The sequence below is a fragment of the Portunus trituberculatus genome, chromosome 17, assembly GCF_017591435.1.
Source record: "Portunus trituberculatus isolate SZX2019 chromosome 17, ASM1759143v1, whole genome shotgun sequence".
Lineage (NCBI taxonomy): Eukaryota > Metazoa > Arthropoda > Malacostraca > Decapoda > Portunidae > Portunus > Portunus trituberculatus.
The window spans coordinates 15,897,496-15,915,347 of record NC_059271.1 but is presented as its reverse complement, the minus strand read 5'-3'; the positions used below and the strand labels follow the sequence as shown (position 1 = coordinate 15,915,347).

At 36.9% G+C, this 17,852-nt stretch overlaps 1 protein-coding gene across 10 annotated transcripts in view; it reads right to left on the bottom strand.

Moving 5' to 3' along the window:
- Window positions 1-481: 481 nt before the first annotated feature.
- Window positions 482-17,852, bottom strand: part of LOC123504755 (crossover junction endonuclease MUS81-like) — a 117,322-nt gene continuing 99,951 nt past the window's right edge. For all 10 annotated transcript variants that reach the window (XM_045255545.1, XM_045255549.1, XM_045255542.1 and 7 more), the window contains one exon: window positions 482-889. In XM_045255545.1, coding sequence (XP_045111480.1) covers window positions 728-889 — 162 coding nt within the window. In that variant the 3' untranslated portion in view covers window positions 482-727. The remainder of the gene's footprint in view (window positions 890-17,852) is intronic.

Genomic DNA, 17,852 nt, shown 5'->3' with positions numbered 1-17,852 from the left:
CGTCAGAGACTGCAGCAGATCAAACTGTGAAACATATATGTACTGTACATATCTATATCTATTTATCTATCAATATATATGTATATATATATATATATATATATATATATATATATATATATATATATATATATATATATATATATATATATATATATATATATATATTTATTTATTTGTTATAATAGCTGGAATATGAAAAAAAAAAATAATAATCCTTGATTCCTGAGAACTATCTGCGAGAATGGCTGACATAATAATTATCTAATTTTATGAATGCCAACATTATTGTCATGGGAACTGATAATATATAGCATAATTGAGAGTATCAAGCAGAGGAACAGAAATTACATTTGAATAAAAATAAATCCAAGCAGTGTATCATATACTTTTATATCAATCAGTGTGACTCATATGAAGTGAAGATAGCTTCCAAAGCTATGATTAAAAATACATCTGGGTAACTAATGTAAACTGCAACTAGCTATATGCTTTTATTAGGAACCTTCAACATTGTATTATTAAACAAGGTAAAAATACAAAATTTATTATATTTTACTAACAACTTGAAGCTACAAACTGTTCAAGCTGTGTAGTTGATCCCTGTAAAATGATGACAGGAGTACTTTCTTTTCTCCATCAGGGGGATTATCTTAGTTACCATCCTTTTAGGAAGAGACAGTCTTGGTACACTTATCCATGTATAGACTTGGAGCCACTATCACAATCAGTGCAAAACGTTTGATGTGTATAAGCTGGCAATGTTGGCACTGAGCACCTGACCAAGATTTCTGCTAGTCTTGCCCCACTTCAAGTCAGCTAACAACTTCTTGGCTCCAATGCTACCTTCTTCCTCATATGCAGCCAACAACTGGTTTGGTGTTTCATACTGAAAAAAAGAAAAGAAAAAAAAAAAGAAGAAAAAAAAAAAGATAAGGCAACAAAGTATAAGCAGCAGCTTTAATTCATAATTTACTTGTCTAGCATACTGACTGTAACAAATATTCAAATGAAGCTATAGACATATCTATGCCATTTTCTCTTCAGTCTCATCATATTTGATATCCCTCAAGTTAATACAAACCAGAATATTTGTTCAAAGTTTTTTTTAAATCATCTCTTTTATAGATCCCATTCCATCATCTATGTATGATGTATTTCCATCTTTACTTTACTTATGATTTTAATAAAAATACCAGATAGTTTATATGTGTGTATTTACCTAGTTGTAACATAGAGGACAAGAGCTATGCTCATGCTATCCCATTTCCATATCTATGCAAATCCAACAGTTCTTTGAACTTCTTGACTGTCCTTCCTTCAACGACTCTTATCTAAACCATTCCACACCTCTACACATTTTTGTGGAAAGCTGAACTTCTTGATATCTCTCTTGCAGTTGTCCTTTCTGAATTTCTTTCCATGTCCTCTTGTGTCACTGTTGTCCCAGTGTGTGTGTGTGTGTGTGTGTGTGTTTCACTGTTTGATCTGCTGCAGTCTCTGACGAGACAGCCAGACGTTACCCTACGGAACGAGCTCAGAGCTCATTATTTCCGATCTTTGGATAGGCCTGAGACCAGGCACACACCACACACCGCGACAACGAGGTCACAACTCCTCGATTTACATCCTGTACCTACTCACTGCTAGGTGAACAGGGGCTACACATGAAAGGAGACACACCCAAATATCTCCACCTGGCCGGGGAATCGATCCCCGGTCCTCTGGCTTGTGAAGCCAGTGCTCTAACCACTGAGCTACCGGGCGTGTGTGTGTGTGTGTAATTCACCATGGTCGTTTGCTGGTGTGTGTGTGTATTTACCTAATTGTATTTACCTAATTGTAACATACGGGAAAAGAGCTATGCTCGTGTTGTCCCGTCTCCATATCTATTAATGTCCAGCTTTTTCTTAAAATCATGAATATTCCTTGCGTTGACCACTTCCACGTCTAAACTATTCCATGCTTCCACCCTTCTATGAGGGAAGCTATATTTTTTCACATCTCTCCTATAAGTGGCCATTTTAGTTTTTCCCATGCCCTCTCGACATTCTTTCATTCCACATACACAGATCTTCCCTATCCATTTTTCCATGCCAATCATCACTCTGTATATTGCTATCAGGTCTCCCCTTTCTCTTCTGTTTTCCAGGGTCGGAAGTTGCATTCTTTTCAGTCTGTCTTCATAAGTCAAATCTCTTAAGTCAGGCACCATTTTGTTGCAGCCCTCTGTACTTTCTCTAGTTTCCTTATGTGTTTCTTTAAGTTCGAGCCCACTGTATTGTTGCATATTCAAGCCTCGGTCTTATCATTGCAGTAATTATTTTCTTCATCATTTCTTCATCTAAATATCTGAACGCCACTCTTATGTTCCTCAATAAGTTCAATACTTCTCCAATTATTTTGTTTATATGTCTCTCTGGCGATAGGTCATTGGTAATTGTCACCCCAAGGTCTTTTTCTTCATGACTGGTTTTATGTCTTCATTTCCTATCTTGTACATACTCCTGATTCTTCTTTCACTCTTGCCAAACTCTATTTTCTTGCATTTTGTCGTGTTGAACTCCATTTGCCATGTACAGCTCCATTTCCATATTCTGTCCAAGTCTTCCTGGAGTAGTTCGCAATCTTTGTCACATCTCACTTTTCTTAACAATTTTGCATCGCCTGCAAATAGGCTCACATAACTGGACACCCCATCCACCATGTCATTTATGTAGACTGCAAACATTACTGGTGCCAACACTGATCCCTGTGGAACTCCACTCTCCACCAAGCCCCATTCTGATGGTCTGTCCTTAATTATTGTTCTCATTTCTCTTCCTACCAAAAGTCTTCCATCCATTTTAGTAAACTGCCATGCACTCCTCCTACCATTTCAAGTTTCCAGATCAGTCTCCGGTGTGGTACCTTATCAAAGGCCTTTTTTAAATCCAGATATATTCCATCAGCCCAACCATCTCTTTCCTGTATTACATCTATCACCCTCGAATAGTAACATATCAGGTTTGTCGTGCATGAACGCCCTTTTCTAAAACCAAATTGACACTCACAAAGTATGTCATTTTTCTCCAAGAAGTCTGTCCATCTATTCTTCACCACCCTCTCACACATCTTAGCTACCACACTTGTAAGTGACACTGGTCTATAGTTCAATGGGTCTCTCTTGTTACCTGATTTATAGATTGGGACAATGTTAGCTCTTTTCCAGTCTTGGGGCACTACACCTTCCCTTAATGAGGCATCAATTACTTCACAAACTTTTTCTGCCAGTTGCTCCCTGCATTCTCTTAAAATCCATCCTGATACCCCATCAGGTCCCACAGCTTTTCTCACTTCTAAACTCCCCATCATATTCTTGATCTCCTCCACAGTTACTTGAAACTCCTTCATAATCCCTTTCTGTTCCATTACCAGTGGTTTGTCAAAAGCAGTCTCCTTTGTGAATACCTTCCGAAAGCATCCATTCATAGCCTCTGCCATTTCCTGGGATCTTCACTGCATACTCCATTTACTTCTAAACTTTCAATACTTTCTCTATTTTTGATGTTGTTGTTCACATGTCTGTAAAAAGCCTTGGTTGGTCTTTACATTTATCAATTATATCCTTTTCTTGTTTCTTTCTTTCTTCTCTTCTAATCAACACATATTCATTTCTTGCTCTTTTGTAACTTTCCCACTGCTTAATCCGTCTTTTCCTTCTCCACCTCTTCCATGCATCCTCTTTTCTTGTTCTAGCCTTTTCACATCTATCGTTAAACCAGTCCTGCTTTCCAACTTCTCTATGTTGTCTTATTGGTACAAATTTTTTCTCACCTTCTTTGTATATTTTTATAAATTCCTTCCACTTTTCATTTGCTCCCTTAGCACTCTTGAATTTCATCCAATTTGTCTCTTGAAAGAATTTCTTTAGGTTTCCAAAATCTGTCTTGTCATAATTCCATCTTCCCACTTTATATTCTTCATTTCTTCTAGATTTCTCTTCATCTATCACCTTGAACTCCAAAACTGTGTGTGTGTGTGTGTGTGTGTGTGTGTTTGTGTCTGTCTATCTCTGTGTGTGTAATTCACCTCGGTTGCCTGCTGGTCACCCAGCCAGTCTTCCCCATTACGGAGCGAGCTCAGAGCTCATAGACCTATCTTAGTGACTGAGACCACAACACACTCCACACACTAGAAAGCGAGGCCACAACCCTCAGTTACATCCATTTACTGCTAGGTAAACACCACACATTAAGAGGCTTTCCCATTTGCCTCGCATCTGGACTTGAACCCGCCCTCCCTCATTGAGTCGAGTGCTAACCACTACACTACGCGGTGTGTGATGTATTTACCTAGTTGTAATTTTACAGGGCCTGGGCTTTATGCTTGTGTGGCCCTGTCTCCATATCTACACTTATCCAATCTTACTTTAAAAGTATGCACACTCGTTGCAGACACTACTTCTTCATTTAAACTGTTCCACGTCTCAATACATTTTTGCGGGAAACTATATTTTTTAACATCTCTCAGACATCTTCCTTTTCTCAGCTTTTTACTATGCGATCTTGTGCTTCGAATGTCATATTCTTCTCTCAGGATCAGTTTCTCATTATCCACTTGGTCCATTCCGTTGATCAATTTACAAACTTGTATCAGATCTCCTCTCTCCCTTCTTTGTTCCAGGGTTGGTAGATCCATAGCCTTTAGTCTCTCCTCATATGTCATCCCTTCAAATTCTGGAACCATTCTTGTAGCCATTTTTTGTAGTCTCTCCAACTTCCTTATGTGTTTCTTTTTATGATGGGTCCACACTACTCCTGCATATTCCAATCTGGGTCTTATTATAGTAATTATCAATTTCTTCATAATTTCTTTGGCCATGTAGTGAAATGCTAATCCAATATTCCTTAGCAAATTATATGTTTCTCTAAAAATTTCTATCAATATGGCTTACCGGTTGATTGTTTTCTTCTATCATCACACCTTAGTCCTTTTCCTTTTTTACCTTCTCCAGTTCTACACCATCTCCCATTTTATAGATTCCCATGGGTTGTCTTTCACTCTTTCCCATTTCCATGACATGGCTTTTATTCACATTGAATTCCATTTCCCACTTTTGACTCCATTCCCAGATCTTATTTAGGTCTTCTTGCAGTATTTCACAATCCTCTTTTTGCTTCATAACTCTGCACAGTTTCGTATCATCTGCAAACAGATTTATGTAGCTGTTCACTCCTTCTGGCATGTTGTTAATATAAATGAGGAAAAGTATTGGTGCCAATACTGACCCCTGTGGCACTCCGCTTTCTACTGCTCTCCACTTGGACTTCATATCTTTAACTACCGTCCTTATTTCTCTCCCCCTCAAATAATTTTCTATCCATCTCAATGTGTTTCTTTTTAAGCCACCCTTCTCCTCTAACTTCCACAGTAATCTTGCATGTGGCACTTTGTCAAACGCCTTTTTTAAATCCAAATAAATACAGTCAACCTATCCCTCTCTCTCTCTTGTACTCTATCAACTATTCTAGAATAGAAACTCAATTTAGTTACACACTCAATTAGTTACTCACGACCGTCTTTATCTAGAACCAAATTGGCTATTTGATATTAATTTGTTGTCTTCAAGGAACTCGATCCATTGTGTGTGTGTGTGTGTGTGTGTGTGTGTGTGTGTGTGTGTGTGTGTGTGTGTGTGTGTGTAATTCACTGTTTGATCTGCTGCAGTCTCTGATGAGACAGCCAGACGTTACCCTACGGAACGAGCTCAGAGCTCATTATTTCCGATCTTCGGATAGGCCTGAGACCAGGCACGCACCACACACCGGGACAACAAGGTCACAACTCCTCGATTTATATCCACCTACTCACTGCTAGGTGAACACTACGTGAAAGGAGATATACCCAAATATCTCCACCGGCAGAATCGAACCCCAGTCCTCTGGCTTGTGAAGCCAGCGCTCTAACCACTGAGCTACCGGGCCGTGTATGTGTGTGTGTGTGTGTCTGTATTGTACAGTGTTTGAGTGCGACTCATAGTCTCCAGTCTCCATATCTCCATTTACCAAATAATCCATCATTCAAAACTTTTCCACCATTCTATGTGGAAAACTGTATTTTTCAGTATCATTCATACACTGCCTCTTCCTGACCTTCTTTGCATGTCTTCTTGTCCTTCTAGCTTATTCTGTCACCAGCAGCAGGTCTTGCTTGTCTATCTTTTCAATGCCATTAACTATTTTAAACATTGTTATTAAGTTCCCCTCTTTCTCTTCTATCTTATAAGGTTGGCAGTCCCATATCCTTCCTCCTTTCTTCACATGTTAGGTTCTTTAGTTTCGGCACCATCTTTGTAGCTATTCTCCGTGTGTATTTACCTAGTTGTATTGTACAGGGTTTGAGTGGGGCTCATAGTGTCCTGTCTCCATATCTCCATTTATCTATTTTTTCTTTAAAGTTATGCACACTATGTGCTGTAACAACTTCAATATCCAATGCATTCCATTTTTCCACTGTTCTGTGTGGAAAACTGTATTTTCCAATATCCTTCACACACTGCCTCATCCTGATCTTTTCATGTCCTCTTGTCCTTCCATCTTCTTCTGTCAAAAGCACCAGGTCTTCTTTGTCTATCTTTTCAATATCATTCACTATCTTATACATTGTTATTAGGTCCCACATTCTCTTCCATCTTGCAAGGTTGGCAGTCCCATTTCCTTCAGTCGTTCTTCATATGTGAGGTCCTTTAATTCCGGCACCATCTTTGTAGCAATCTTCTGTATCCTTTCCAATTTTCTTATATCCTTTTTAGAGCTCAGAGACCATATCACTGCTGCATATTTCAGCCTTGGGCGTATCATGCTTGTGATTATTTTTTTCATCATATCTTTATCCATGTAATGAAATGCCACTCTTATATTAGTCAACATTTTATATGATAGTCCAAATATCTTGCTTATGTGTTTATCAGAGCTCAGATTTTCTTGTATGATCACTCCAAGATCTTTTTCCTCTTTAGTCTTCATTATTTGCTCCTCTCCCATCAAATAGTTCCATCCCAGTCTTCTCTTACTCTTTCCTAGTTCCATTATGTAACATTTCTTGGCATTAAACTCCAATTTCCACTTCCTGCTCCACTCATAGATCTTGTTTAAATCTTCTTGGAACAGCAGACAGTCCTTTCTGATTTTGATAACTCTTAGCAGCTTTGCATCATCAGCGAATAAATTTATATAACTGTTTATCCCAATGTGAATGTCGTTTACATAAACCTGAAACATAATGGGGGCTAACACTGACCCTTGTGGCACTCTGCTAGTTACTTTACCCCAAGATGAGTATGTATCTCTGATCACAGTTCTCATTTCCCTATCCTTCAAATAATCTCTTGTCCATTTGAGCAAGGTTCCTCCCAGTCCTCCTATGTTCTCTAGTTTCCAAAGTAGTCTTCTGTGAGGGACTTTATCAAAAGCCCTTTTAATATCCAGGTATACTGTGTCTACCCATCCATCTCTGTTTTCAAGTCCTGCAATAACTCTCAAGTAGAAGCTTAATAAGTTTGATACACATGACTGCCCTGTCCTGAACCCAAATTGTCTGTTCGATATGACTTGCTCCTCTTCTAGAAATTTAACCCATTTTTCTTTGATAATTATTTCACATAACTTCTCCAAGACACTTGTAAGTGACACTAATCTGTAGTTTAGTGATTCAGTTGCCTTTCTTCCTTTAAATATTGGTATTACGTTGCCTCTCTTCCATTCTAGTGGAACTTTCCCTTCATTTCTTGAACTTGTAATTATTTCCTAAATTGGATCTAGTAGTTGCTCTTTACATTCTGGCCCCATTGCTTTTCTGACTTCCAACTTATTCAATAATCTTCCAATATCGTCTTTGTGCACTGTGATCTCCTGTAATCCTTGGCAATCCGATGTCCTATTAGGTTCTGTGAAATCATCTTCTGCAGTGAATTAATTTTGAAGCTCTCATTCATTATTTCACACATTTCCTTCTCTGTTTGGCATGTCTTCCCTTCTTTAATTATTTTTTTCAAGTGTTTCCTTATTCTTTGTTTTGCGGTTTATAAACTTGTAGAAAAGTTTGGGTTCATCTTTACTTATATTCATTACATCTTTCTCAAAATTTCTTTCTTCCTCTCTCCTTACTCTAATATATTAATTTCTAGCATCTTTGTACTGCTGTCTGTTATAGTCATTTCCCTGCTTTAAAGATTTCTTCCACGCTTTATCTTTTGCCTTTTTTGCTTGTATGCATCTAGCATTGTACCAAGCATGTATTTTTTTCCAAACTCTATTAACAGGAACAAACTTTTTTACTCCATTATATTTCTGTAAGAATATATTATATTTCCCCTGTACAGTCTTTCTGTACATAATATTACTCCACTCAATATCAGCAAAATAAATCCTTAATTTTTCAAAATCTGCTCTTGCATAATCTAATCTCTCTCCTTTATAGTCCTCTCTGTAACTTATCTCATCTTCCTCCTGGTTTTGCATCTCTAATGTCATATGATCACTTCTCCCTATTGGACTAAGGTATTGTATGATTGGAGGAGGCTCTGGTTTCTTTGTGAAAACTAGGTCAAGCAACAATGGTTCTTCTTTCCCCCTGTACCTTGTTGATTCCTCCACCCATTAACCATAATTGACTGTAACACTTTCTCGCTCCACTGCCCAGCATTATCCTCCATCTCTCCAGTTAATTGTTTTACAGTTAAAGTCTCCAACTAAAAGTATTCTTCTATCTCTTCTTATCATGTTATCAAGGCACTTTATCACCTCTCTTTGCATATCTTTATGTTCTTCTGATCCCCATGTATTAGTCTTTGGTGGAACATATGTAACTATTATTTTTCTTTTCTTCAAATCTTCTGTTTTGATTGTTACTCCCATTACTTCCCCTTTGTCCTCACCATATTGCACATCCTCCACATATATATCATCATGAACCGTTATCAGCACTCCTCCTCCCCCTTTATCCTTCCTGTTCCTCCTCCAGGTATTATATCCCTCCTATTTAAAGTTGACATGGATCTCTCCTCTCAGTTTTGTTTCAATGATGCACATTACGTTCGGCTTTTTCTCTTTCAAATAATCCCTAACTTCCAATATGTTTGATAACAACCAATCTATATTAGTATAAGTCACTCTTGATTTATTGCCTCTTCCATGACCTCCTCTTTTTTCCTTAGGTATGTACAACTTCTTTAGTTTCATATCCAGAACCCTCCTATAAAAATTCTTCTTCTCTATCTCTGTCCTTTCCTTGGTTTTTTTCCTTAGCTTCACTTCTTAGCACTTTCTCCTTTTCCCTTTCCTCTAAGTTCATATCTCTTTTTATCCATATATCCTTGTGTTCAACATCATCGGCCAGCTTCCCTTTTCTAGCCATAATTTCCTCTACAGCTACTTGAGATCTCATTCTCACCTTCATTGGTCTCCTACCCCCTTCACTGTATCTTCCTAGCCTGATCACTTCCTCTACCTCCTGGTCAGATTCTTGTGTGCTGTCTTGTACTCATTTGATAACTGTTTTGGTCAATTCTCTTTCTTCACGTTCTCACGTGAATTTATTTGGATTTTTCTTTTCCTTCATACCAAAAATCACAAAGCTTTTTTTCTTGTCCACTGCATCCCACACCAAGTCTTCTTTATCTTTAATAACTTCAATTACAGCGACTCGTGTTCTCCTGAATTTGTCTCCTTACCACCTCTGAAAATTTGACTTTTTCCTCTTCTTCCTCCTGTTTCCATTAATTTCTTAGTTCTTTCAACTTGTTATCACCTAATCCACCTTCTGCCCTGTCTGCAATCCTGTCCTGCACTTTAGCCTGGAAGCTCCTTAAAGAGCTTTCGTAATTTTGGCATGTGGCTTTTAGAACTTCATTTTGTTTCTTTATTTCCTGAATCTCCTCTTTCAATTCCTGATTTATTGCAATGACCTTCTCACATTCAGCTACTCTCAATTTCAGGGCTGTGTTTTCCATTATCAGTCGAAAAATCCTTGTCCATAGTATCATCTGACAGTTTTTTAGACCAACAGGAGTTTCTATTTACCTTTGGTTTTCACTCGGCATATGTTTTTATTCCACCATATGCCTGGCAGCACTACTCTTTTCCATCATTCTCTCGTTATTCATTCCCTATATATGATCCAACACTTATTTAATTTGGAGACAGGAGAACCTATGGCCCCATCCTCCCCCCTGTACATATGTCTAGGCCAGTCTCCAACTCCTTTTGCAGTAATCTCTGCAAGATGCTCAGATCTTTCCTGCACTGTCTCCATATGTATTTACCTAGTTGTATTGTATATTCTCTCATTTGTGTGTGTGTGTGTGTGTGTGTGTGTGTGTGTGTGTGTGTGTGTGTGTGTGTGTGTGTGTGTGTGTGTGTGTGTGTGTGTGTGTGTATTTACCTAGTTGTAGTTTTACAGGGCCTGGGCTTTATGCTCGTGTGGACCCTGTCTCCATATCTACACTTATCCAATTTTTCTTTAAAACTATGCACACTCATTGCTGACACCACTTCTTCACTCAAACTGTTCCACGTCTCAACACATCTTTGTGGGAAACTATAATTTCTAACATCTCTCAGACATCTTCCCTTTCCCAGCTTTTTACTATGCAATCTTGTGCTTTAAATGTCATATTCTTCTCTCAGGATCAGTTTGTCATTATCCACTTGGTCTATTCCGTTGATCAATTTATAAACTTGTATCAGATCCCCTCTCTCCCTTCTCTGTTCCAGGGTTGGTAGATCCATAGCCTTTAGTCTCTCCTCATATGTCATCCCTTCAAATTCTGGAACCATTCTTGTAACCATTTTTTGTAGTCTCTCCAACTTCCTTATGTGTTCCTTTTTATGAGGAGTCCACACTACTCCTGCATATTCCAATCTGGGTCTTATTATAGAACTTATCAATTTCTTCATCATTTCTTTGTCCATGTAGTGAAATGCTACTCCAATATTCCTTAGCAAATTATTTGTTTCTCTAAAAATTCTATCAATATGGCTTACCAGTTGATTGTTTTCTTCCATCATCACTCCTAAGTCCTTTTCCGTTTTTAGTTTCTCCAGTTCTACTCCATCTCTCATCTTATAGATTCCCACGAGTCGTCTTTCACTCTTTCACATTTCCATGACATGGCTTTTGTCCACATTGAATTCCATTTCCCACTTTTTTTACTCCATTCCCAGATCTTATTTAGGTCTTCCTGCAGTATTTCACAATCCTCTTTTTACTTTATAACTCTGTACAGTTTCGTATCGTCTGCAAACAGACTTATGTAGCTGTTCACTCCTTCTGGCATGTCGTTCATATATATGAGGAAAAGTATTGGCGCTAATACTGACCCCTGCGGCACTCTGCTTTCTACTGCCCTCCACTTGGACTTCATATCTTTAACTACCGTCCTTATTTCTCTCCCTCTCAAATAATTTTCCATCCATCTCAATGGGCTTCCTTTTAAGCCACCCTTCTCCTCTAACTTCCACAGTAATCTTGCAAGTGGCACTTTATCTAACTCCTTTTTTAAAATCCAAATAAATGCAGTCAACCCATCCCTCTCTCTCTTGTACTCTATCAACTATTTTAGAGTAGAAACTCAGTAAATTAGTTACACACGACCGTCTTTTTCTAAAACCAAATTGGCTATTTGATATTAATTTGTTGTCTTCAAGGAACTTGATCCATTGTTTCTTTATTATTCTTTCACACATCTTGCATATTACACTAGTTAATGATACCGGTCTGTAATTTAAAGTTTCTTCCTTCCTTCCGCTCTTATATATGGGAACCACCTCAGCTCTTCCATTTTACTGGTATTGTTCTATTTTCTACTGAGCATTTTATGATGTGTATAGGACTACCATTCTTTTCACAATTTTCTATACTTTTTCTCTCTTCTTCATCTGTCTCCATTCAGATTCATTTTTGATCTTGTATATAGCACTTGCTTGTTCTTCCCTACATTCTTTCAGTATTCTGCCTGAGACTTCATCCGGTCCCATTGCCTTCTCTTCATCCAATTCCTTCATTAACTCTTTTATTTCAAACTTGGTTATGTTAACCTCTTTCATATAGACGGTCTCTCTATTACCCTGTGGCCTTTCAAATTTGGATTCCTTAGTAAAGACCTCCTGGAATTTATTATTCAATAGTTCTGCCATACTTTTTGGGTCTTCCACCATCCCGTTCTTTCCTTTTAACCTTTCTATTGTTTCTTTTTGCCTAATTTTTCCATTTATGAATCTATAGAACAATTTTGGTTGCTCCTTACATTTTTCGACAATGTCCTTTTCATAGTTCCTTTCTTCATCCTTCCTCACCCTAACATATTCATTTCTCGCTGCCTTAAAGTTTTCCTTATTTACTGGATTTCTATTTCTCCTCCACCTTTTCCATGCTCCATCTCTTTTCTCATTTGCCCTAGCACACCTTGCATTAAACCAATCTTTCTTTCCTTCTTCTTTAGGTCTATATTTCGGGACATATTCCTGACTCCTGTTTTGTATATTTCCAAAAATAAGTTATACTTCTCTTGCACTGTCTCTGAGTTTTCCATCTCCTCCCAGTTAATGAATTTGAAGTAGTTCTTGAGATTCTCAATATCAACCTTTCTGTAATTTAATCGGTCTCCTTTGTATGATTTGTCTCTATCTTCCTTTCCCTCTTCTATATCCATTTCTAATATTACATGGTCACTCTTTCCCAATGGGCACTTATATCTTATATCATCGTTAATTTGTATACCCCTTGTAAAAACTAGGTCCAATCTCGCCCGGCTCGTCGTTTCCTCTGAATCTTGTGTTTTCCTTTACTCTTTGGTCCATCATATCATCTATCATTAGGTTCAGGAATCTTTCTCCCCAGGCTTCTTCCCCCATACCACTTTCACAATTTTCCCAGTCCACTTCTTTACAGTTGAAATCTCCTACTAATATAACTTTTCTCCTTTCTTTAATGATTCTCGTTAGACTCCTTATTGTGTCATCTATCATGTCTTTATATTCTTGATTGGTCCATGAATTTGTTTTTGGTGGCACATATGTTACAATGATTGTTAACTCTTTTTATTAATATGCATCTTAACATACAGCACTTCTGCTTTTCCTTCCCCACATTCCACTTGGTTTACCACCATCTCCTTCCTTAACATTATCCTTTACCCTCTCTGTCTCTCCTCCATACATTATACCTATTATCCAAGTCTATTTTGATTGCCTCATTTAGTTTCGTTTCAGCCAGGCATACAATATCCAGTTCTTCTTTCTTTATGTAATCCCTTAATTCTAATTTACTTGATAAAACCCTGTCTATGTTCATATACATCATTTTAGTCTCTTGCCTTTATCATTTTAGTTAAACTTGTTCCACTTTTTCCTCTTCCTTCTCTTTTATATACCATTTCCTTATCCTGTCTCCTAAAATTCTCCAAACAATACCTTATTTTCCTCTTCTGACCTTTCATTATTTTTTCCCTTGCTGCTGCCGCCAGTTCATTGTATCTTTCCTTTCTTCCTCATTTCTATTTTTTTCTTTATATATATATATATATATATATATATATATATATATATATATATATATATATATATATATATATATCCTTGCAGCCTTCTGTTTCTCTGAGTTTAGTTGTTCTATATAATATTTCTTCTGTTGCTGCTTGTGATTTTAGTAGTATCTTAATTGGTCTCATTGTTCCTTCTTGATATGGTCCCATTCTGTGTATTTCTTCTACTTCCTCTTCTAAGTTCTGCCTATCTTCGTCGTTTAGATTCTTCAGTAGGTCCTTGACTGATTTCATTTCTTCTTTTTCTCTTCTTGGTCTATATTTTATATTTTTTTCTTTTATTCTAAATACGACTTCACTCTTCTTTTTTTCTGCAATTTCTCTAACTAGATTTTCTTTTGTCTTGAGGACTCCTATCATTTTGTTTGTCATACTTTCATCTCTTTCTTTAGTTGTTCTTAAATCACCTCCTGAAAATCATCTTTATCTTTCTTATCTTGGACTCTACATGCTTGTACTTCTTTTTTAATCACGTTCTGTACTCTTTCCTCTTCTTTGTTTACTAGATCTTTCAGCTTCTCTTTTTCTTTCACGGCTAAAACCGAGTCCTTCTTCCATCTGTTTCTTGTAGTTAGCTACTTCCTTTTTCAGTTTTTTGTTTTCTGCTCTTAGTCTAGCTTCGTTTTCTTCCACTTTTTTTATCCTTTCTCTCAGTTTTTGGAATTCTTTTTCCTTCATTCTCTTTCATTCCCATACTCTCCTTTATCCATTTATCTAATTTACATTCAATCTTTCTTTCCTTCTTCTTTAGGTCTATATTTCGGGACTTATTCCCTGACTCCTGTTTTGTATATTTCCAAAAATAAGTTATACTTCTCTTGCACTGTCTCTGAGTTTTCCATCTCCTCCCAGTTAATGAATTTGAAGTAGTTCTTGAGATTCTCAATATCAACCTTTCTGTAATTTAATCAGTCTCCTTTGTATGATTTGTCTCTATCTTCCTTTCCCTCTTCTATATCCATTTCTAATATTACATGGTCACTCTTTCCCAATGGGCACTTATATCTTATATCATCGTTAATTTGTATACCCCTTGTAAAAACTAGGTCCAATCTCGCCGGCTCGTCGTTTCCTCTGAATCTTGTGTTTTCCTTTACTCTTTGGTCCATCATATCATCTATCATTAGGTTCAGGAATCTTTCTCCCCAGGCTTCTTCCCCCATACCACTTTCATAATTTTCCCAGTCCACTTCTTTACAGTTGAAATCTCCTACTAATATAACTTTTCTCCTTTCTTTAATGATTCTCGTTAGACTCCTTATTGTGTCATCTATCATGTCTTTATATTCTTGATTGGTCCATGAATTTGTTTTTGGTGGCACATATGTTACAATGATTGTTAACTCTTTTTTATTAATATGCATCTTAACATACAGCACTTCTGCTTTTCCTTCCCCACATTCCACTTGGTTTACCACCATCTCCTTCCTTAACATTATCCTTTACCCTCTCTGTCTCTCCTCCATACATTATACCTATTATCCAAGTCTATTTTGATTGCCTCATTTAGTTTCGTTTCAGCCAGGCATACAATATCCAGTTCTTCTTTCTTTATGTAATCCCTTAATTCTAATTTACTTGATAAAACCCTGTCTACGTTCATATACATCATTTTTAGTCTCTTGCCTTTATCACTTTTAGTTAAACTTGTTCCACTTTTTCCTCTTCCTTCTCTTTTATATACCATTTCCTTATCCTGTCTCCTAAAATTCTCCAAAAAATACCTTTTTTTCCTCTTATGACCTTTCATTATTTTTTTCCTTGCTGCTGCCGCCAGTTCGTTGTATCTTTTCCTTTCTTCCTCATTTCTATTTTTCTTTATATATATATATATATATATATATATATATATATATATATATATATATATATATATATATATATATATATATATATATATATATCCTTGCAGCCTTCTGTTTCTCTGAGTTTAGTTGTTCTATATAATATTTCTTCTGTTGCTGCTTGTGATTTTAGTAGTATCTTAATTGGTCTCATTGTTCCTTCTTGATATGGTCCCATTCTGTGTATTTCTTCTACTTCCTCTTCTAAGTTCTGCCTATCTTCGTTTAGATTCTTCAGTAGGTCCTTGACTGATTTCATTTCTTCTTTTTCTCTTCTTGGTCTATATTTTATATTTTTTTCTTTTATTCTAAATACAACTTCACTCTTCTTTTTTTCTGCAATTTCTCTAACTAGATTTTCTTTTGTCTTGAGGACTCCTATCATTTTGTTTGTCATACTTTCATCTCTTTCTTTAGTTGTTCTTAAATCGCCTCCTGAAAATCATCTTTATCTTTCTTATCTTGGACTCTCCATGCTTGTACTTCTTTTTTAATCATTTTCTGTACTCTTTCCTCTTCTTTGTTTACTAGATCTTTCAGATTCTCTTTTTCTTTCTCGGCTTTACTGAGTCCTTCTTCCCTCTGTTTCTTGTAGTTAGCTACTTCCTTTTTCAGTTTTTTGTTTTCTGCTCTTAGTCTAGCTTCGTTTTCTTCCACTTTTTTTTATCCTTTCTCTCAGTTTTTGGAATTCTTTTTCCTTCATTCTCTTTCATTCCCATACTCTCCTTTATCCATTTATCTAATTTACGTTCAATAGTCAACACTCTCTTAAATAGTGAAGTATTTGCTGTATCAAAACCTTCAAATGCGTTTACTCCCTCATCAACATATTCATCTTCTTTCATTCTTTCCCTAGTCTCATACCTGTATTTAGATGGGATCTCTTCCTTACTCATGATTCTCTGACACTTGATTTCATGAAAACAAGTCTACACTACTCGCCCAGGCCACTGCAAACACTAAATAATAGGTAGTGAAGATCAGCTGATTCTCAGAGCGACGGCACTGCGTCCTTCCTTGACTGCGTCTTGTGTGTTTCACTGTTTGATCTGCTGCAGTCTCTGACGAGACAGCCAGACTTACCCTAACGAGCTCAGAGCTCATTATTTGATCTTATACCTGTGTGTGTGTGTGTGTGTGTGTGTATTTACCTAGTTGTAATTTTACAGGGCCTTGGTTTTATGCTCGTGTGGCCCATATCCATATCTACACTTATCCAATCTTACTTTAAAAGTATGCACACTCATTGCAGGCACTGCTTCTTCATTTAAACTGTTCCATGTCTCAATACATCTCTGCGGGAAACTATATTTCTTAATATCTCTCAGACATCTTCCTTTTCTCAGCTTTTTACTATGCGATCTTGTGCCTCGGATGTCATATTCTTCTCTCAGGATCAGTTTCTCATTATTCACTTGGTCCATTCCATTGATCAATTTATAAACTTGTAACAGGTCTCCTCTTTCCCTTCTTTGTTCCAGGGTTGGTAGATCCATAGCCTTTAGTCTCTCCTCATATGTCATCCCTTCAAATTCTGGAACCATTCTTGTAGCTATTTTTTGTAGCCTCTCCAATTTCCTATGTGTTTCTTTTTATGAGGGGTCCACAGTACTCCTGCATATTCCAATCTAGGTCTTATTATAGTACTTATCAATTTCTTCATAATTTCTTTGTCCATGTAGTGAAATGCTACTCCAATATTCCTTAGCAAATTATATGTTTCTCTAAAAATTCTATCAATATGGCTTACTGGTTGATTGTTTTCTTCCATCGTCACTCCTAAGTCCTTTCCCTTTTTGACTTTCTCCAGTTCTACTCCATCTCCCATCTTATAGATTCCCACAGGTCGTCTTTCACTCTTTCCCATTTCCATGACATGGCTTTTGTTCACATTGAATTCCATTTCCCACTTCTTACTCCATTCCCAGATCTTATTTAGGTCTTCTTGCAGTATTTCACAATCCTCCTTTTGCTTTATAACTCTGCACAGTTTTGTATCATCTGCAAACAGATTTATGTAGCTGTTCACTCCTTCTGGTATGTCGTTAATATAAATTATGAAAAGTATTGGTGCCAATACTGACCCCTGTGGCACTCCGCTTTCTACTGCTCTCCACTTGGACTTCATATCTTTAACTACCGTCCTTATTTCTCTCCCACTCAAAAAATTTTCTATCTATCTCAATGTGTTTCCTTTTAAGCCACCCTTCTCCTCTAACTTCCACAGTAATTTTGCATGTGGCACTTTGTTAAACACCTTTTTTAAATCAAAATAAATACAGTCAACCCATCCCTCTCTCTCTTGTACTCTATCAACTATTCTAGAATAGAAACTCAATAAATTAGTTACACAAGACCGTCTTTTTCTAAAACCAAATTGGCTATTTGATATTAATTTGTTGTCTTCAAGGAATTCGATCCATTGT